Here is a 21,949-nt window from a genome sequence, read left to right as displayed (position 1 = left end):
TAGTAAAGCGTCTTTTCAGTTTTGAGAGTGTGTGTGTGGGGGGGGGGTCGTGATTAGTTTTCGGTTTACGAAGCAAATACCCCTATGGCGCGGCGTGCTTCCCCCAGCTGATGCAGCTTTCAATGGGCATTTGCGAGCAGGAGAAGGTAAAATGGAGGGGTGAGAGATGAGCACTACTGAAAAAAAGGTGACCACAGGAAATAGTGCTGCATCACCTCACTCCCCATCGTCCAAGAGGTTATGGGACTCTGGTTTACCATTTTCTGGAGATGTGTGTAACAGAGCCTAACCTACTCCCTTCCATCCGCCCCCTCTTCCGCTTTTTATGGCTAAATCTTGCCTCTTAAGACAAAAGAGTTCCCCCTCCCCGGATCATTTAATTATTGTAATATGTGTAAAAAGTTCGATCTATTTACAAAATGGTCTCAATCTCCATTGTGCACTTGTTCTTTTTGGCTAAATAATCAGGGTTTAAAATCCCGATTTCTGCAAATTACCTTGGAAACTCTTTCATTGATTATACATCGCCTCAGATTTGTTAAAAAATACAAGTGTTACTAGAAATGTTCTACTAAATATTGCATCACCAAGTAAAAAACATTGTTTTTCTTAATCTTGATATTGTTTCTGGTCTGTTCAACAGGCACATATTTGTCTCCCTATATTTGCAGCACACAAATCTGTCTTCTCAAGCACCACACGAGCACATTTTTACTTTGCTCTCTCATATATACTGCTAATGGCAACGTTAGTGGAAAATTTTAAATAATTTATTAAATGCATGAACATGAAAATGACACTCAGATGTTAGAAGAAACTGATCAGTTCAAGCCAAAGTAAGATTCTGTGTCACAGTCTGAATCTAACTAGGCAAAGCCTTGAGAATGTTTCACATGTAAATGTGCAATGTGGTAATTTGTGTAGTAAACTGCACATATGCTGGCATGTTTCAACAAAATGCAAAAAACTTGCAGATGAGTAGTGTTTGATCCAATCCTGTGTGGCAGGTGTCCCTGCATTTAGGTGACAAGTTGGTTGGTCATCCCTTTGATCAACTACACAAAATCCAAAGAAAACAAAACAATTTACCTCTCTGATTTTTCATTATTCTGAATAAAGTGTGGGTACAAGTATACTGAAGCATTGATAGCTCACCATTTTTATGTCTTGTCTGATAACTAATGTTAAGATTTGATTTCCCATTATGTAGTTCACCTAGGAAATCCTCAGCCTTGCCCTTCACCCTCAATAAAACTTCAAACTGAAACAGTATGGGTGATGACGAAGTATATTCAAATGCTTTAGTAAATATATTCCCAACTTATTATCTTATTATAATCCATCCAACACAAATGTCTGAACAAAGCGTGGCGAGAAGCAAGGTTGGTAAGGTAATGTTGAGAGTGGGGTAAAAAAAAAAGTTTTGGTGCTATGAGAAAATTGCTGTATAGACCCTTTCAAATTTATACACATGAAGATGCATAAAAGGTGATGGGGAAAAGCCTATCAGGTCTGAGTGTTGGTGTCAGTATTTATGTCAAGGTGTCAGTATTTATGCACATGTAAATTCTCATAACTATTACCATTTTATCCTTAACCATCGCTGTTTTCTGCATCACCCTCTTCCATATCATCTTCATCGTCTTTCTTTTCCACGCGCTCATATGCTCTGTCTGATGGTGAAACAACTACACCCTCCCACACACTCATCTCTGTTGCTATGCCTGAAAGATTTAACATAGCCTCATAAACCACCAAATATAAAATAATGTGAAACTGTACATAATCCAGATTTAGCCTTGATTGAAAGGTGCTAGGACAGACTTACTAGAACATTTTTCATGCAATTTCTATGGGGTTTTTAAACCCATAACAAAACAGCATATTTTACGAAGAAAATTTACATCTACATTTAAATCTGCATTTCCACTTTTTCCTAAAAAATTTGAGTACAATGCTTTGATATTCTCCCCTCCCTGACAAAAACCAATAAAAGGTTAATCACTAACTTGCATTTCCTTCTATGCCCAAAACCTGTTTGAATCCTCCATGACTTAGTACTCGAAGTAATGTTTGAGCAGTGAAGCAAACTTGGTCCTGCAAGTCAAGAAAATTTGCTGATGTGTGTGTATTTAACATCAAGATGCTGATGATAATAATAACAATTATTAGGAAAATGTATCTTTCTCAGTTACTACAACTAAGTTATGCCTCCATGACTTTAGAAATTCAAGTGTACAATAAAAAACTTAAATCGTTATCTCCATGAATATAACTTCTTTCTATGACTTGCATTATCCAATTAATCAATTGCCTTTTATTTCCTTTAAAATACTTATTCTGAACAAGTCTTAATATGAAAACAAAATCATTAAGGCAATATCACTTTTAGCAATACTACTAATTAGCTAATATACTGAATGTGGTCTATGGAAATCTTACTAATTACACTATGATGGTGGTGGTGGTGGTGTCATGATCGCTTCATGTCCTCTCATCATTACAGCCTAAACTTACCTGTTGCTCTAGTGTCATGACAACATGAACTCTCACTGTGCCTTGTTCACAAGGATCAGCAATGCCCACAGATCCTGGCAGGAATAAGCCAGCAGACAACAGCTGCAGGGCCCGTCTGTCCAACACCCAGCACATACCAACATGAAACAAATCCACACATCCCCACCCACCCACACAAACTGGCGGCACAGAAAAGCGTCAGCAACAAAAGGCCACCTGATGGTGTAAAGCAATAAATACAAACATATACATTTCTTTGAGGTATAATGTCCTTTGAAAAGATAATACAGAAAATTTACAGGAAAATATGTGACTTTACTTCCTGTGCATGCACCAGCGCATTTTTATTTATGTAGTTACCCAAACTCGAAAGTCTACATCCTTACAAATTTAGCACAGTATCCCTTTAAATGTATACAACAACTGACTCTGGCAAAGAAGAAAATGGTGGGTAATTTTTAAACTGCTCTTCAAGTGACACCAAAACAACTGCTGCACTGTATACTTTCTGCATCAAAAGTCTCGGATGCAAGGTTTCCAGCATGCAGCAAGCATCTTACTGACGGTCTACAAGAAGATCTTTTCTGAATATAGCTAGAAGTTTAATCTGTCTTCTTGCTGATCCCAACAAAGACTTAACGTGTGATACTTCACCTGAACTGTGAATTATTAAAGGACAACACGGGCGCTCAGCAAAAATTACTGGAAATAGAGCATAAACTATTGCAAAAATATATGCTAATGGTATTTTATGACAAAGAGGTCAAGAAATATTGTATTCATGTTTTCCTCTTAATCCCACCTGGATTTGTTGAACAAACAGAAAGTGACGAAAAAGTGTATTTCTAAAAACATTGTCAGCTTGAGCTGAATTCAAAGAGAAAAGGTGTGATCCTTGGTAAAAGAAGACAGACTAGGACGTGCTGTTGCTGAATGTTCTCTTCAACACTCAGATCGAATTACACTGTAGTTTGTACGCATTTAGAAAATCCTAAAAATAATGGTAACAAATGCCAGTGAATTAACTTTGTTAAAACATGCTGTGCTTTGTCTCCACAATTATTCAAGAATGTGCTTAAAGCATTTCACAATTGATTGTTATCACTTATTCGGTACAAGCATGTTTTGGAGTTTCAGTAAAACTAAGAGATCTTCTTCCTACAGAGAAGCCAGTGCCCAAAACACAAACGCATGAGCTGTTCAAAACAACTACAACTGCTGGTAAAAAGGTTAAAGATCAAGCACCAAATAAGCAACATCCACCATTCTGGTCTAGGTGTAATGTCGTGAAGCAGTCACAAACACATCAGTTGTACAATGCTAAAAACGACTGACAGTGTGAGGGCACAATTGATGTGTGTACTCAAAACAGCTAAAAAAGAATTGAGGGTGGAAAACATATGAGGAACTTAAATGGGAACATGTGCAAGCATCAGTAAGTAAAAAGTAAATTTTGCATGCAGCTATATGAGGAAGAAATAAGTTTTTATGTCAATAAATATGTATAAAATTTGTGTAATACTTTTGATGGTAAAAAGTCATTATCAGCAGTAAGTTGTAACTATAAAATAAAAATACAACACTGGAAGTTAACCGTCTATCAAATAAGAAAATTACAGAAGTTTATCTTGGACAAACGGTCATTTAAACTGTGTTTATATTTTATTAACAATAATACACATGGAAAAAATAACTCAAATGCACCAGCTTCGTAACAGAGAATCAATACAAGGTAGACTGCAATGACTATGATTGGTGCCACTAAATCTTGATCTGGAGAAGATTTACTAACCATTGTTGAGTTTTGATCTTTTTTCCTTTTCTAACTTTCAAAGCTTCTAAATAAAGTTTTAATTCTATAGGGCTGTATTCCAAAATCAGCTGTTTCATTTTCTGGGGGAAAAAAAATCTCTTCTTTGACACAACACCCTGACTGATATTTCTTCTTTTGACTTAAGACATACAAAGATTTGCTGAAATGAGACACATTTGCTGTTACAAATACATGTACTACTTGCGCAAAACTGAGCTCTCCAGTACAGCAGAGCAATTTCTTCTGCTATCCTAATGGCAGATGAGAATGCCGATGTTTGCAGGGTTACATCTTGAAAATTAAACATAATTATGTACTTGTATTTTGAGAATAATTATATTAAAATGAACTTAACCTAATCATTAAGAAAAAATGTTGCACCCGTGTTGTCCTTTAAGCCATTTAAATCCCTGATTTTAGAAAAGTACAATGTAGTCAGACAATAGAATAGTCTACGTACGAACAACAGTGATAGGACATCCAATGACAACAAAATGAAAGCAAGGAATTTCAAGAGAGGTAAAAATACAATAATCTCCAAACACATTTTTTGCTGGGGTGGACAAAAAACTAGGCCTTCAAGTGTTCCCATTACCTGAAGGCTGTGTTGATAGCCAGGGGTTGCCTCGCTGGATGGTTGACAACTGCAAAATGTGCCTGCATACACAGCGATAACAAAGCCAGATGTTATTTAATTTACACCAGAAGGTCATCTATGAAATGTTAAAAATGATACCAGTCATACTATTTAGGTCTCAAGCTGAGTTTGCAAAAATAAAAATCTTGCTGCAGCCTGAAAGTTTCCTCTTTAGAATTTGTTTTAGAATTATTTTTTGTGTGAAGTTTTATGGCAGTTTCATAAAGGGACAAGCAAGTGAAGTAGCAAGTTATGCTTAAATGACAAATGCTGACCTTTGAATGGCTTTTCCTTAAAATGATTTACAAGAACAAAGGACTACACAAAGACAGGACTTACCAACAACTCAATGATCCAGGGTGTGAGAGGTTGCAGGCCTTCAAACCGGTTTCTCAAATCTTTTAAGAGGCGAATGAGGACCTTAACACTAGCAAAATAAATATTTCCCTTTACATAAGGTACATCCAAATTTTGTTTGCAAAAAAATGTTACCAACTTAATAGTAAATGTCTATAAGAATGGTCATAATAGTCAGTTTCTAATTGGTACACCGTGGAGATCTACATACTAGTATCAGTAAATATAATTATGCTTACTGTGTACTCGTGCTTCATCTTGCAGGGGGCATTTCCTAAAGTGGTTAAAGGGAGGGTACCTTCTAAGATATTTTAACTTATTTGGAAGTTATCTCCCTTCTTAAGTAAGCGATCCAGGAAATGCTTTTACTTCGTTTTTATTGGAGCAGCCACTAACATCCCTATACACGTCCATGGGAGCAGCGTGCAACTTAGCAGTATCATTGTGTACCTTTTATTGATAAATGCATTTTTTCAGTATATATCTGTACCATGCATAAGACATGAGAAATTCAGCAGAAGCACCTTCTTCTCTTGTCATTTGGAATTCTTTACTCATTTTTTTTTAATGTGACCGCTCAGAGCTTTCAAGTCTTGCCTCAAAATCTCTTTTGGAAATACTTTTCATAACCGTGCACTCTTCCTCTTACTCCTCAATTTCTACTTTGTTCATGTTTGCCACTGTGTCATCATTAAGCTGTTTCTTTTCAGTTTCATTTGTTCTTGTGCTTTTTTTTTTTTAAAGTAGTGCATTTAGCTTGCTGCCACAGAGAAATGGGATCTATCGATTCACTTATTATTATTATAATCCAAGCTAATTTCAGCATTTTTGAAATGGAGGAGAGATTTAAATTCATCAGAAGTTTAGACTGGAGAAAGTTGTCAGTTCTTGAGTTCTTGCTGAATAACAATTTTACACCATGTGCAGCAAAAGGACAGCAAGACAGAGAATGATCTTCCTGGCTTGATGCCCGAGAATCTCATGAATGATCTGCCTGCATTTTGCTCTTCCATCTTTAAGTTTCTTGAAGAGAAAACCTCTGTTGATTTATTTTTTTATTACTGCAGGGAAAGGACAGGATGGACAGCGTAGTGTGAGAGGATACAACTGGTTTCACAAATAAGCTGTAACTATACAGTGACTTACCTGAGCATAGCCAAAAAACTTAACATAAGCTCAACTCTAAGCTGTATTTAATAGTTGTAAAAGCTTTTAACAAATAACTAGTTTAAAATAATGAGGGACTGAATTATTTCTATGTGACTGCACCAGATGTTTTATGATAATTACATGAAATACTGATAGAATCCTAGGAAAACTGACTTTTAATACCCATGACGTAATTTTAGGACTAAAGATAAGTCATTTATTTAAAATATTAACATCATTTTGAATGCACAGTCTTCAGTTTGTTACCAGCACAAAGTTCTATCTTTATATCACTTGTAACAGCAATGCTCCTGTGTAGAGCTTTTAAGTAGAAGATACTAACTTTTCTCCTGCCTCTTTAATTCAATACTGTGAAAAATGATAAACATAATGGTGATCTTTACTATCCATTTTGTTACATATGTATCTTAGAAAAGACAATTCTGAGTGGCCTTTCTTCAACCTTCCGCTTAGAACATGCACTAAATATCTTCCAAAATAAAGACATTGTATTATTATTTCTTCACAGTCTGATACCTTGTAATACGTTAAATTGATCTTTGAATGAGATACATCAATAGGTGGGATGTTCTTACAAGCAGTTATTACCTAGAGTGCTGTGCATTTTCTTCAAACCATCGTGCATGGCGAATGGCAGCTAGATGGCTTAACATTATCTTCCCTTCCACTGAAACAACGGAATGTTAAATGACATTAAATTCATTTCTATAACTTTACTTTTTTCTCTTTCACTAAATGTAAATGGTTAAATAAATGAGTATATTAAGCAAATCATTAATTTGGGGAACACTATGGAAACCAATGATTAATTTTGAATATATTTTCAATAACATGGTATTGAACTTTAAAAAAAAAAGAAGAAAAAGCAGCTCACAATGCAAGTCTGCATCTAGCTTCTTTAGATTAGGTGGGATTGTGGTGATGAGACACTTCACACTTGCATCTGCTGAACTGATCTCAAATCCCGAGTCATTGGTCAGCATCGTTAACACTGCAAATATTTAACATTGTTCACTCATTTTAAAGACAAGCAGAAAGTAACAGATCATGCATTACTTAATACAGGAGATGCATTTGAAAAATGCATTATTACAAAGTCATTGCTGTGTGATCATCATACATGGTCTATCGTTGACCAACAGCCTCATGCTGGTAAATTATCTTTCAAGCTGTTTTTCATTCACTTTAAATGTCAAGACACCTGATTTCAGAATCATCACTTTATAAAATAAACTAAAGTCAATAAAGAAATGTTTATAATATATTGAAATTCTGTAGATATATGAATGAGACATACCTTTGCCTTCAACAGGCTCCAGCTGCTTCAATTCGTCAGAAACTTTTTGTCCCAGTGCCAAAACAGCTTCCTCTGTACAAGACAAAAACGGAGAGTACTTGAAAAATGCACATGCAGATCTTGACACAGAATATCTCAAATGTCAAAACATTTTAATTGTTTTCTGCAAAGCCACTTGACTTAATAAATGATGCAAGCAGAATTGCATGAATTATTTCAAAGCCCATTTGTGTTTAGAAAATTTGAAAACAGATGATGTTTTACAACAAAACAAAAGTAACTGAAGTGATTTCGTAACATCATCAACCTGTTAATCAACATAAAAAAGCAAAGCCTATAAAATAAACCAGAAAAAAAAAAAGGAACTGCAACACCTACTCAGTGCTTGGGATCTGAGTTTAGCAGCATTACAAATTTAAATGACAGTTGAATATGTTATGTTCAAACGCACTAGTTTGCAGATGTATATATAGAGAGACAAAGAAGCTGAGCAGATCAAGTTTTGAATTACCAAATGAGATCAAATAAAACTTACTTGTGGGCAGTGTCTTCAACATAACAACAATGTCTGCTACATTGTGTCCTGCCATCATGGTCCCCTTTTTGAATGAACCCACCTGACGTACTTCTTCTATTTGCTGGAGGAGACAGGAAAAATTAAATTTATTTCAATCTGCATTTCTTTCTGTATGCACACAATAATTAGTAAGATCATTAAGGCTATCTTTACTTACTGGATATGAGAATTTTGATAAACTTAATAAACAAAGCTATCAATAACAAGAAATTATACAAGTCACTTGCATATCTCCTGAAAATTAAACACTATGCAAAACAATTCTTTTCCTTTATTAAAAACTAGTTTTCATTTTTCATACAGTTTTACATGAAACGAGTCAAATGTATAGGCTATAAAAATAGAGGTTATACAAAATAACTGGTCCTATGGTCAGACTACTTACATAAAACTCTAGTTAAGGCATTGATTAACATTACTGTGACTACCCCACAATAAATAAAACCAAACAGGAAAGTAACAAGTTTACAATGCTTTTGGTGCTTTGAAATATCAAGTGGGTAGTCTTGAATCAAAATCTCACAGGAAAAAACTTAACCACTAAGAGTAAGAATACTTACAGCAGCTTCAAAAGCACCAGGTGTGACAACAAGGTTGTCTAAGATGGTCTGTATTTTGCTGACAAGAGCCAAAATTGACGCTTGCTCATGTGATGATGGAGTGAGATCATTGTTGCGCTTCAATAAAGCCTTGAGAAGAAAAATAAAATATGACGGCTAAAACCATAAAAATTTCTACCACATTGCAATCATCAAAACATCTTTCCCTTTCATATATTTGTAAGGGTTTGAGGGCTAGATGCAAAATACACCACAAGGGACTAGCTGGATGGCTAAGCAGTCAGCTCATTTACTTTATGTTCAGTTCTGACCTGTATTTTTTTTTTCTTTAGTTTTGACTTACATCTGTGAAAGCCTTTTCATCTGATGGGGGCTTAGCCCTGGGAAAAGTTGTCTCACACTGAAAAAAAATCCCACACATGTATCAGAATCAGACTTATTATATAAAACATTTCTCTAAAAATTGAAGACACATCATTATGGCTTTGAGATTTTTTTGGTTTAGTTTTGTACTCTATTGTAAATCATCTGATACACCCCAATTTAAAAAAATAAAGAATGAAAAAATCTTGCTGGCAATAACTCTGGCTGCTATAATGTGAAGTCAAATGAAAAATTATTTTAAAAATTATGTCAGCTTCAGTATAACTAGTGATTAACACTTTCAGTTTGTAGAAAATTTTACACTATATTTGCATATTTCTCTATTTATTTGCTCTTGCAAACCTCTAAACATTTATACTTCTAACACATTTGTGTAACACTTAAGGGATTTTCCAAGTATTTTACCTGAATTAAATCAAATGGTATGTGTGGAATAAATGTGCGGAATCTGAAAGAAAATAAAAAAATCATTGAACAGCAATGCAATTTATCATAAAATGCCTTTTTTTGGAACTAATTTCTCTTAATAAAGTTATTATGCTCCACTTACAATTCTTCCAGATGAATGTCAACATGTTAACTCTGATCAGACCAGACAATCATGTTAGGAGAAAAACTGTATGGACTTACGTTTTTCAGCAAATTGTTTTATTTCACTCACACTAAATTCATTAAGATCTTCTTATTCAGAAAATGTAATAAAATGATAATAGCATTAACAATGCAAGAATTAATGAAACAATCTTACGGTGGGCCTGGGCGAAAATTTGGCCGAATCATCCCACCACGGATAGGTGGTACTCCTCGACCACGCATTTTTACTGCAAAGCATATGTAATAATAATTATTTATATAGCGCCTTTCCAAAGATTTTCTCATTGCACTTTACATAAATCCTACTTTGACTAAATCATCAACAACCATGCACCCATATTTGCATTAAAAAACTGACACGCTCACTTCTACAACATACACTCACACACAAAGTAAATTACAAACATTATGCACAATTATGGTCAGGACAGAGTCACAGTGAAATCGTCGTTCCACAAAGATGCATTTTAAGTTTAGATTGAATTACTACTAAAAGTAAAACGAAGGAGAATGGCATTTAAATGGATTAAAGATAAGTTAAACACATTACTATTGGTCAGATGATATCGATTTTAAATTTGACATTAAATTCCTCGTGGCTTTTAGCGTATAAACCACAGATGTATAATCTCTGTATAGTTTGGTACAGCCTATAAAAAAGAAATTGCATTGTCCAGTCAGTGAGATCTAAACGTAGAAACCAAAGTTGATCTTAATGTTTTCAGCATGTTCTGACGCTGCATCTAGTGAAAACTATTTTAGTGTTGTTCACGCTGCAGCCCAGTTAAACAAGCATGAATTTAAAAGATATAAAAATAATCAACAAATTGGAGATTTAAATTACCTTACACTTGGATTAGAAGACCAATCAATTTACGTTTATTTAAATAAAGTCTGAATGTACTTTTAAAATGATTTCTACAGTCCTCAACAATTGCGAAAGCGTAGCATTAACTCCCCTGCCTTTTTGCCGGGTTGTTCTAAAATCTGTCAATGGCAAACACAAAAACAAGAAGAGAAACGATAAAAATAAATAATATAAATTTTAATATGTGATTTGCTTTACATCAGTTAAAACTGTAACATAAATTAATCTTTCTATAGTTTTATTGCTCTTTTAAAATACTTGCTCAGAGCAAAAAGTTGGTGGTAGTCGCATCTTTCATGCAACATCGATTGGAGGATTGGCAGGGAGACGAGTGTATTCTGTAAGTTTTATAGTAGTCTTATTCGAGAATGCATAATTAAACGATTTAACTATCTGTGAGAAATTCGGAGGGTTTTTTGGTTGCTAAGAAAATGTAGATATTTATTCCATGTTTGATGTCGAACATTCTCAGCTTCTGTGTGACTCAGTTTGAGCAGAATTATCATAATTTCATGGAAACGTATTTACCACATTTGTGATAATCTTGTATAAGGTACAGTTTATTAACTAAACCTGTTTTGCTGTATTCCACAAAAATTATAGATACATGTTCGATAATTTTATTGATATTTACCCGATCTATATCTTTTGGGTGTGGAGCAGTTTCCTGAAACATGATGTTACCGATGACTGGCGAATGGCTTGAAAACGCAAAAAGGAAATATAGTATCCGTTTTGGGTTAAAAGCAAATTAGCTTGCTACATTTTTAAAAAAAAAATAATACCTATTAATGTATCATTGAACACCATTTTATAGCACTTTCTAAAGAAAATACTACCTTGTAATGTATCATTGAACACCATTTTATAGCACTTTCTCTCTTAATAGTTGAAAAGCATGAATAGTAGTATATAAGCTTGCTACTCTTTTTAAGACTCACTATGCACCGAAATTTATATAGTTTATTCTACATATATCTTTTCAAAAATATTTTTAAAATTGTGTTTTCAGGTGTTCTCTGGGGCAGAGGCTACACAAGATACAAACTGACTACTCATTGCAATATATTCTTATGAATACAAATGGACATAACACAGCATACTAAGTGCTACATCAAAAAATCACAAATATGAATGATACAGGCCAGACAAAGGTTAATTCTTCTGTCGTGATGAACGTTGACAATGAGTGTATGACATCTGAAACTAACAAAATGAATGATAGTTCACAAACAGATAAACCCCAGGTACCTGCTAATGGCATTGCAGAGCATTTGGGTAGTACAAAAGGTCAGACTAATGCAAGAGGCATGTTTTTAAGAGATGAGGAAAGTTTAAGTAATGAAACAGTTTCAATTCATGTAGGTCTCACAGAGCAAAAATCTTTAACCCTTTCACAGACCCATGCTAACATCACTCAACAGCAAGATTCCTCTTCAGACCTAGCAGATGAAGGCACAGATCCTGAGCCACCAGTTACTCAGTGTTTGCCATCCTGGAGACCGAAACCTGCAGCTTGCAACATTTATCGTAAGAGTTCTGCAAATGCCAGGAATAATGGAAAAACAGCATCTTATTCCCAAGCTGTTGCTGGTCATAGTGAGGATGGCAGTGAAGCAGGTGCGTCTGGCCATGACACCCTCACTAGCACTCTAGACTGGATCCGATGTGGGGCCAGCATTGTTTCTAGTTACCTCAACTGGAAAAGAGATGGTTGTAAATACTCTTTTTCTTTGCCACAGTTCAGAGATCCTGCAAAACTTCGACAGATAAACTCCTGTTCAGAGCTAGGTCGGACTAGACACAGACTGCCACCTTCACAGAGGACACACCTACGTCATAGTGAGAATGTGCACAGTCATGATGTAGGGATGCATGATGAGTTGTGTGAGCGCAGTGAGAACGATAACTGCACTGGTAATAGCTACATCAGTGAAGATTCGGGTCTTCATCGAAGCCTTGATGACACCAATAGAATTATATCACAAGTCTCACCATTGCAGAAACAAGGTCTACATGAGTCGAAGTACTCTCCTTCTGCCAAAACTAAGAGCATTGGCACTGCTGCAACTAGTGAAAAGCAGCTGGAGTCTTGGGATCTAAGGGAGCGATCTATAGGCAGTGTAGACTTGAGAGATCAGAATGTCTCAAAGACCTCATTAGATGGAAGTGCTCTGCCCTCATCAAACCTTCTGTTACCGCATAACACATACTCTGAAGATATTCATAAATCTAATCACAGCATATCTACTGGTCCTACTAATCCATTCCTGACTGTCAGTTCAGATAACATGCTTACTACATCTCATCTGAATGGGGATATCCTTTATATTCAAAGTGATCAACCAGTGCAGAACAGTAAAATCCCCAACAACCAAGAAAGCTGTATTTTTCATCATTTTAGTACAGTAGATGAATTGTCACTTGATAGTGTCAGCTGTCCAACATTACAGGCCACTGAAGACAACAACAAATTTCAAGAGTGTGATATGGTCTCAATTGCTCTTGACTCTGAGGAGAGTCGGAATGATGATGCAGATACTATTGAATGCAATACACCTAGCCCATGCAGCAGTACAGGGGGTGATGATCATTCCAGCTCTAGCAGTGAGGTAATGCAATCAGCCATGGGGCAGTCAGCTAGTGCGTGTTTCTGTTGGCTGGGAAATCCCAGGCGACGTGAGGATGGCCAATCAAAATCTTACTGTAGAGAACGAAATGCACGGGCATCGGGCAAAACTTCCTCGGCAAAACATCAGAAACAAGCTGATAGCTTTTTCTTAGGAGAGTATCAAGATACCCACTGTTTAGAATCTACAAACAGGGACCAAGAGTCACAGGTCTTTATTGTGCCAGATTGTGACTATAAAGCAAGAACATTCATAAAAGGAAATGAGATTGCAAAGCACCTTTGTGAGTCACCAGGAGGTCATGAAAATATAAATCCTTTTGAGGCACCAGAACTGATATCCACGCATCAGCTTTTATGCACTCAGTCAGCAAAAAATGTAGATTTCTTAGGAAAGACAGCAGCTAATAATGTAAGTGGTTCATGTCCTGCTTCTGCAGATGGTTCTGTCACCCTGCCTGCAGGATTAAACACTAAACACGCCATTTGTGTATGCTGTAATGATTCTTCTTGCATTTCACATATACCCACCACCCATAGCAGTACTCAAAATACTAACAAAAACGTGTGTTCCACAGACAACAGTAAAACAGAAAAACCTAAGCCTTATAGCAGCTGTGATATTAACATGTGCAATAGAGACAATCCCTACCTGACAGTGGATTGTTTAGAAGAAAATGCAACATTTTCAAAACCCCCAAAATCCAAAGAAATAGGCGAAGCTAATGGGATTTGCCAATGCCTTCCAATAGCGGTACCTCTCTTGGAAAGTCCTAGTACTAGGCCAGTAAACTTTTCATCCCATTTTGCCAGCGAACAGGCAAATTCTCTACAGGTTAGTATTTCAGACAGCTTCAACTCTGTTCTTAGAGATTTAACGAACTTGACCAAGCCAGAAACTCTCACCGCTGATTCAAGACAAGGAACTTCATCCACAGGAGAATGGGAGAAAAGTCATAACATGGATTCCAGGCAGAAGAAAAAACGCACCAAGCGAACATTACCACATGCTGGCCAGAAGGTGGCTCTGACTACCAGCATGGAGGAAAGTGATTCAGACAAGACATGTAAGGGGAATGATAGGAGAACTGCAGGTAAGTTATTATTATTATTCCATTTTTCATGTTTGGTTATTTTCATACAATAAAAAGCTGTGACAAAGACCTTGGCTTCAGTATTCTCCCATGCTTCAGCTCTTATGATTTTATTTTTTGCTGATTCCTGTGTGCATTATAAATACAGTAGGATACAGTGTCCAAAATAAGGCTGATATTATAAATAGCTGTGTTGCTGACATTTTAGATGATATGTCTTTGTACAGGAATTTTTAAGTAGTCTTCAAATGCAAAATCACTTATACTGACAGTGGTCATTTACAGAATTTGTTTTACTGAATATTTAGATGCGAGGTCAATCTGTCACAAAATAATTTTTCTATATAGATAACACTTTTACTTTTTACCAGGGATTTGCAGCAGGCTACAGAACAGAAAGTATCGCAGCCTTCAAAGCTCCAACTCTCAAAGCAGTGCTAGTAGCCCTGGCCAGTCACGTTCTAACACACAGTTTGATGCACAGAACTTTGTTCAGCGTGTGAAGGAAAGGCTGCAATCAGTCAGAAGCCTGGCCACTTCTAGGCAAGCTTCCCACCTCTCACCATCTGGGCAAAATTTGCCTTTGCAGACCAGTCATGAAGCCTTCAGATCAGTAGACAGTTCTTTATTAGGATCTGTGCCATCAAAATCAAATGTCCCTTCAAATGTCAAAAGCATAATGTGCTCACCCAATCAGCCACCATCAACTGATAGAGCAACAAAGTCTCCTGTAAGATTCAATAATTGGAACAATTCATCTTCAAGGAAAGTGCGAGCTTCATCTTTTGGTGCTCAGAGTGCCCTTCAGCAGTTCACAGAAGACCCTATCTGTAATATCACCAACCTTTGGCATGTTGGTGAAAGTGAGAGAGGAAATGGTCTCCAAAACATGGATTCTGCATATGCATCCTTTCGAATGGAGCATGAGATTGGTGCAAAATACCGTTGCTGGTCAACTTGGAGTTGTGGTGACCTTGCTGATGACAAAAAAGGTGCAAAGAAGTTGAAAGCCAGTAGCTGTCCTGAAGATGACATCTCATTTCCTGACCTTAGCTCATGTGGTTTGCCTCATCAGAATGATATGCTGAGACTTAAGCCTAATCGCACCTGGCCTTCTCAGTTATACCGTTGCATCTCATCATCATCATCATCATCGTCGTCATCAGTCTCCACTCTTTTCTCACAGGTAGATTTAGAGCAGAGTTCAGATTCTGAATCTCAAGGATACAACATGTGCAATTATATGAATGACAGGCCTTTTGATGGAGAGGATTGTTGCAGTGATGAATCTGAAACATTAGCAGCATCATTAAAAGTTTTACTAGCTGGGAGCACAGCGGATGTCATGGAGACTGAAAAAAATGATGTTGCTGAAAACCGAATAAGACTTCCTGTCACAGACACAGGTCTTCAAAGTGAGAGAGAATCTGGTCTCTCAACTCTTTATAGGGAACTTTATCATGGTGAGGTGGAAATTGATAGTGATGAGGAGTGGAAGTTCTTAGCCACAGTTGTCAACATTGATTTTGATGATGCTGATTGGGGTGCTTCAACAGTAAAAGACAGAAGTAAGTCTGGGCAATTCCAGTGGAACACAGAGCAGTCAAATAGCAGTGGTGCCAGCAGTGACGATCAGGAAAGAGACATGCTTGGCTCTGGAATCACTGGAAGAAGTGCATTTATTGTACACAGGCAGCTTACAGAGCCTGACAAAAAGTGGAGCAGCAAAGAGCTCCCTGGCAGTTTGCAACCCAAGTCAGAGCATCATAGCCCAGGTGGTAATGATTTGGAAGATGGATGGTTTGATTCACCTGGGAAAACATCATCCAGAAAAGAACCAACATCTGAACAGTGGCATTCTACAAAATACCAGGTAAGCTTGTTACTTTAAAGAAGATTGCATTACCTTTTCCATGCACTAGAAAGGTCATTTTCATTATTTCTTTCTCTTCCTACTAATACATATAGAATCATAGTCTGTTGGTAGGCATGACTCAGTGTGCCACTCTTAACAGAAGTCATGGCTACAACCCTAATAATCACACATAATAGTTAAAAATACCTATAATGAGAAAAGCAGTACAAATCTATATTCCATGATATGCAGCAGATTATAATAGTGTTTTGACCATTCAGAAAGCACCAGGCCAAGACGATATATTAAAGCATATGTATTTGCGACTCATGAAAGATGATAAGTTGAACATGTTGAAAGTATTATGCAGAAAAAAGACATCATGTTATGTTGTATGTGTCCATGTATGTCTGTGTGTGTCATTCTTTGATTCTTTGTAGAGCACCATTAGCTTGCCCATAGGGTTGGGGTATGGTGTTATATAACTTAACTTTATTTACAATGTGGCTTGCTAAACAAGATGGCAAACATACCCTTAATCTGTCCATTTAATGTTGACAAATGAATCCTATTTCTCTATAGTTACACATTTAGGTATATTTTCGTTTTTGGGTAATTTGTACCCGGTCATACCTGCTTGCTGTCAGGAAAAAAGATATGTAAAATATGGTTGCAGATGCCAAGGCAAGCTGACATGCCATGTGACACCCAGTCAAGCAGTTATCTTGTCCAGGAAGAAAATAGTAGGACATTTTTGCCCTTTCGGCAGTCTGAGCAGGATGTGGCTGGTCATAGCAATTGGCTAAGCATGACCTGCCCATCACTCACAGGTACTGAAACAGTCTGGCCAGGAACCAGTCTGATATCTACAAGCGTGAGACAAAAGGCAAGAAGAGGAAACAATAAATCAGGTGAAAACTTTTTTTTTTGTAGACACACATGCATGGCTTTGGTGTTACTGCTATTTTTAATTTTAGTTCTCTGTTATCCTCTATAGGAAAACATTACTTTCACATTTTCCAGAATTCTTTAACCTTATTTTATTGCGTATAGCAGTGATGCCCAACCTTTTTCGGCCTTCGGGCTATATCCATTTCGGACAGCCGTGTCGCGGGCCATATCCATTTCAGACAGCCATGTCGCGGGCCACTTCACCGCAAAAATACAAAAAAGAAAAAAAAATAGAGCAGATACCATTTTTTATTAGAAACAAGTTGCACTTACCATTAATTATGTAGTAATTAGTGGGATATTTGAAGTTGTTTTCCCGAAACCAACTTCTGAATGTCCGGCCTCATCGTAGAGACACCAAGTCGGAGCACTGAATCGAAATGTTCGTCCATCGAAAAAAAAGATTGTGAAACACCCCTACGTGGGGATAAATACTTCTTGTCCCCTTTTTTCGTTTTTTTTTTTTTTTATTACTAACATGCCGATTTCCTGCACTGTGGGCAGAAGTTTCGCGGGCCGGATGGCACCGCGTCGCGGGCCGGATATGGCCCGAGGGCCGTAGGTTGGGCATCCCTGGCGTATAGTATTGAATACTAAACTTTAATCCCTCTGTCTTTTTTTTTTTTTTTTTTTTTTTTTTTTAAGAGCTGTGTTCTGATGAGGAGGAAGAAGATAATGTTGCTAATGGGAACAGCACAGATGAAAATTACGAAGGTGACACAGAATTAGACTGTGACTGTGGGGGCTGTGATGTCACATTGCATGGAGACTGGATGCAGGTCACCAGATTGTCTTTGGATGAAAATAATTCTGTTAGCAGCTCCTCTGGCATTCCAGTCCAGTCATCCTTGCGTGGTGCTGAAGGCATTTTATCAGAAGAACATAATGCAGCTTCTTCAAGCAGTATACCAATGTTGCCAAACTTACCAAGGAATCAAAGTTGGACAGATTTTCCTAGGCAGTTGACAGATGATGGAAACATTGGTGGAGCATCAGGTAGGCAAAGAAGATCCAGAGGCAGAGATTTTCAGAGACAGTCATCAGAAGACGAGAGCTTGATGAGGAATTCAGAAAGGCAGTCTATGAGAGAAGTGCATCCAGGCTTAGTCTTGACAGGAAATGTTCTTGAGGATGTGTACGTATGAGTTGTCACAGAGAATTTTGATTTCTGTTAATTTTGCTTCTCTGTTCAATACAGCAAAACTTTTAAACCTCTTGAAGAAGATTATTAATTTGATAATCCACACTATTTTATAAATATTTATGGAATTTAAAAGAGCATTCTTTGTTTTACTGCCTTTTTTAACACACACACCAGTATTGTAACAAAAACTGATAGCTAAAAGCCTCTTCACAAAAGCATTTAAAACATTGATTCTTTTTGTAAATCATATAATAGCAACTAATTTTGAAAATCTTTAGGTATGCTTGAATAAAAAGTTGACAGTAAGAAAAGTGATTGGTTAGGGCTGAAAATAATAATAAAAAATGCAAAATTTGTAAAGCGCATACACACGCCTTAGGAGAATACTCTTAGCGCTTAAGAACAAGAACGAAACGTGGACAGCATACGAGGGACAGGCAAACAAACAAATAGCATTTGAACTATAAAAGTATCAACAACTGCACTAAACAAATAGGAACCAAAATAACAAGAACAAGAGCTGAGAGTAACATATTGCAAAAGGAAGTGAGTAAAAAAGACTAGCATTATGGGAAAGGGTGTTAGGAGTAATGTTTACGGAAGAGGTGTGTTTTCAGTGTACATTTAAAGGATTTGATAGTGGGTAGGTGGCGGATATGGAAAGGGAGAGAATTTCATTGTTTCTCTGCACAATAACTAAAAATCCTGTGGCCATATGTTGTTTTGATGACAGGAAGATTTAGAAAGATTAAGAAGGCGATCATTAGATGAGGAGTGGAGTTGTCCAGATGGGACATAAGGAAAGGGCAGTTCAGAAAAATAATCAGGGCAGGTGCCAGCAAAGAAATTAAAACACAGCACAGATTGTACTGGATGCGAGAACGGAGGGGAAGTCAGTGCAGAAAACAAAGGAGAGGGGTGGCGTGGTCCCGTTTCCTAGCTCTAAGCACCAGACGTGCAGCAGTATTCTGAAAAGTGTTTTGAAAAGAGGACTTGTTCTGTAGGAATATTTCAATGAAACCTGTATCTGTTATTCTGCATTTTTTTCCAAATAAAAAATAGTTGGTTTAGCAAATAGTAGCTTATTCCATTTATTTGAAAGTATTTATTGACGTGCTCTTATTTCAGAGATCTTTTAGGGACCTTCCTTTCAAGTCACTGGGAAGAACTCTCATACCACATGAGTATTGTTGACCGTTTTATAGTAAATATCTGAATTCTAGATATATTATTGCAACTCCAAACTGTAATTCGGAGTATAATGTTCCCGCTAAAAAACTTTAAAGCATACATTGCCTGTTTTGCGGTAAAGTGGATATTTCAACAAATTGCCGCAGCTGTTTCAGACATTTCTTTAATTCAAAAAATAAAGTATCTGGGCATTTTTTAAAAAATTTTGCTTATTAATTCATCAAATTGGAATTTTTAATTACAAAAAATAATGTACACAAGAGATAGTATTCAGTTTTACCTCTCTAAAGAGACGATAAATAATAATGGTGAAAATATTTTGTTGCCTTCGTTCATTATTCCTACATTTTAAAAGAGCTTGTAAGCATAGTCATTTGGTGTGCTTTAGTTGCATATGTAGCATGTTCATTGTTTTGGATAGGTAAACACTTATCTATTTTTATTTGCAGGAAGCTTTTGCAGCATGTCTTTCTGATGCGCCAAGGTTAACTGAGGAAGAATTAGAACGTCTGACTTCTTTTCCTGCCAGTGCCATAGGTCAGTAAATCAATAAGGGTATATTTTGAGTGGAAATCTTTTATTTCATAAGAAGATAGTGTTTTTCAAACGTAATATTTCAGATGTAATATGTTATGAATCCTTTGATTTTTACAATACTATAATTACATGTTAAATATTTTGTTTTAGTCTGGGAGTGGTCGTTGTTATGGCAGCAAGGTATAAAGAAGGATTTTTAACATGTTTGACAGATTGTTTATATTTCTTCTTTTTACATGCTATTCTTTTTGTGCATTTCATTAGTTGGTATTTTCTTTGTCATTTGACCACTAATCATTGGTGTTGACAAAAAAAATACATTGGCTTTCCTTTACAAAAGGAAGGGGGTTTTAATTAAAAAAGAAAAAATTCTGCACTTGAAAAAAGTGGTGTGGGGTATACTAACTTAATAAATATCTGACATTTCCAGAGGAAGGAGAAACTTGTGCCATTTGCCTCAGCAACATCCAGTTCCAAGAAATGGTTATTCGTCTGCCCACATGTTCTCACTTGTTTCATACCACATGCATCACAAAATGGCTTAGCACTGTAAGTATCTTTGTCCGTCTCATTTGAAGCACAGTCTTATCTTTCATAATTTATATTTATGATTATCATGCACCCTGTAGCTTAGCATGGGGCTCAGTTGTGAGAATTTTACAACTCACACATTTGAAGACCTAATATCATGCTGTTTATGCTTCGGTTACATGCTTCATTATATATAACTTCTGTAACTTATATGAAAATGCTACAGTGAGTCCAATGATAATTCATATTATTTCTAGTCCAGGAGCTGTCCAGTCTGCCGAACAGTGGTCCAGGTGCAGTCAACTTTATCATCCTCAGAGCTCAACCTTGAACAAAACTTGAAAGATTTTTCTAAGTGATCTTCAGACATTTTCATTTTTGAAAGCAGTGACATGTCTATTTGTAGTAATTACTGTTTTGTGGGCCCACCTAGTCTTCATTTCATGAAATAACTTGGGCCCATTTTTATAACTGATAATAATGAACCTTTCCTGAATGTTAGAATGTTAGTCGTCAGTCTAATATACACTTGATAAACTGAAATAATTCCTGCGGATTTCTATACTGGTTCAGTTTATTTTCATGCCTTCATTGAAGAAAAACTGAAATGTAGTTACGTGTAATCTTTATCCCATTATCCAGAGTGATGTGGCAAGTGATTAATGTTTATTCAGTAAAATGCTTCAGTATTCCACTGTCAGACATTTATACTAATGCACTGGATGTGATATTTCTTTGGTACTCACATTTATTGTTTATGTATTATGTATTTTTGGCTTTGATATGCCAGATTACTTGGTTGAAAAAAAAAGACCATTTCATTTCACTGCTTGAATAATTGGCGTCTCCACTCAAAAATTATTAAAATGTAATCAACCAAATGGTATGTTTGGTTTTCGTATGTCCTGCATGTTGGGTGAAGGGGAAGGTGATATCTGATTTTTAATAATAGTGAAAAGTTCTTGTAGAGCACATTTTAGCACTCTGCTGTATACTCAATGGATTTTACAAAAGTAATACAACAACTAGCACAAACATGCAAGAAAAATAAATGTTCTGGCTGGATTGATGTATTCATTTCCACATTACAGCACTCAAAATGTCATTTATGTAAAGGTTAGTAATGGAGTTGTCAATATTTCTCTTAGCAACATTCTCTTTACAGTTTTGATAAGCCAAATCTTGTTACCCAATTCCTCCTTTCACTTTCTTCGTTGTCTTTTATTAAGTCATCAGTACTGTT

At 36.4% G+C, this 21,949-nt stretch overlaps 2 protein-coding genes across 5 annotated transcripts; one reads left to right on the top strand and one right to left on the bottom strand.

Annotated features, from left to right (window-relative positions):
- Window positions 1-748: 748 nt before the first annotated feature.
- LOC112558032 (interleukin enhancer-binding factor 2-like) lies at window positions 749-11,462 on the bottom strand. Of its 3 annotated transcripts, none has more exons than XM_025228220.1 (15): window positions 11,409-11,462; window positions 10,061-10,133; window positions 9,718-9,760; window positions 9,272-9,328; window positions 8,929-9,057; window positions 8,327-8,429; window positions 7,792-7,863; window positions 7,369-7,485; window positions 7,083-7,161; window positions 5,307-5,394; window positions 4,926-4,987; window positions 2,518-2,632; window positions 2,010-2,097; window positions 1,584-1,724; window positions 749-1,055 (listed from the first exon to the last, which is right to left on the bottom strand). In XM_025228220.1, exons 2-14 carry the CDS (start codon window positions 10,126-10,128, stop codon window positions 1,594-1,596), a joined length of 1,152 nt encoding a protein of 383 aa, XP_025084005.1. In that variant the 5' UTR covers window positions 10,129-10,133; window positions 11,409-11,462; the 3' UTR covers window positions 749-1,055; window positions 1,584-1,593. The 3 variants fall into 3 exon arrangements, with proteins under 3 accessions (XP_025084005.1, XP_025084004.1, XP_025084003.1); XM_025228219.1 differs by lacking the exon at window positions 11,409-11,462 and adding an exon at window positions 10,751-10,891 and having other exon boundaries at window positions 749-1,066; XM_025228218.1 differs by lacking the exon at window positions 11,409-11,462 and adding an exon at window positions 10,751-10,891.
- Window positions 10,978-21,587, top strand: LOC112558028. Of its 2 annotated transcripts, XM_025228215.1 has the most exons (10): window positions 10,978-11,114; window positions 11,787-11,928; window positions 14,274-14,497; window positions 14,869-16,370; window positions 17,029-17,263; window positions 17,949-18,438; window positions 19,576-19,651; window positions 20,088-20,175; window positions 20,606-20,724; window positions 20,964-21,587. In XM_025228215.1, the coding sequence occupies exons 2-10, from the start codon at window positions 11,909-11,911 to the stop codon at window positions 21,063-21,065; spliced, it is 2,856 nt and encodes a 951-aa protein (XP_025084000.1). In that variant the 5' UTR covers window positions 10,978-11,114; window positions 11,787-11,908; the 3' UTR covers window positions 21,066-21,587. The 2 variants fall into 2 exon arrangements, with proteins under 2 accessions (XP_025084000.1, XP_025083999.1); XM_025228214.1 differs by lacking the exon at window positions 10,978-11,114 and adding an exon at window positions 11,163-11,327 and having other exon boundaries at window positions 11,787-14,497.
- The last annotated feature ends 362 nt before the right edge of the window (window positions 21,588-21,949 follow it).

The sequence above is a fragment of the Pomacea canaliculata genome, linkage group LG2, assembly GCF_003073045.1.
Source record: "Pomacea canaliculata isolate SZHN2017 linkage group LG2, ASM307304v1, whole genome shotgun sequence".
Lineage (NCBI taxonomy): Eukaryota > Metazoa > Mollusca > Gastropoda > Architaenioglossa > Ampullariidae > Pomacea > Pomacea canaliculata.
This window is presented reverse-complemented; position numbering and strand designations above follow the sequence as displayed.

What these genes read in the sequence shown, in the direction of transcription:
- LOC112558032 (XM_025228220.1), bottom strand. Translation starts at nt 10,128, where the DNA reads ATGCGTGGTCGAGGAGTACCACCTATCCGTGGTGGGATGATTCGGCCA. An exon ending in TACCATTTGATTTAATTCAG is followed by an intron (nt 9,329 to 9,717) that starts GTAAAATACTTG and finishes ATTTTTTTTCAG; the next exon opens with TGTGAGACAACTTTTCCCAG. An exon ending in GTTGAAGACACTGCCCACAA is followed by an intron (nt 7,864 to 8,326) that starts GTAAGTTTTATT and finishes TGTCTTGTACAG; the next exon opens with AGGAAGCTGTTTTGGCACTG.
- LOC112558028 (XM_025228214.1), top strand. Translation starts at nt 11,905, where the DNA reads ATGAATGATACAGGCCAGACAAAGGTTAATTCTTCTGTCGTGATGAAC. An exon ending in GGCATTCTACAAAATACCAG is followed by an intron (nt 16,371 to 17,028) that starts GTAAGCTTGTTA and finishes ATATGGTTGCAG; the next exon opens with ATGCCAAGGCAAGCTGACAT. An exon ending in GGAAATGTTCTTGAGGATGT is followed by an intron (nt 18,439 to 19,575) that starts GTACGTATGAGT and finishes CTCTTATTTCAG; the next exon opens with AGATCTTTTAGGGACCTTCC.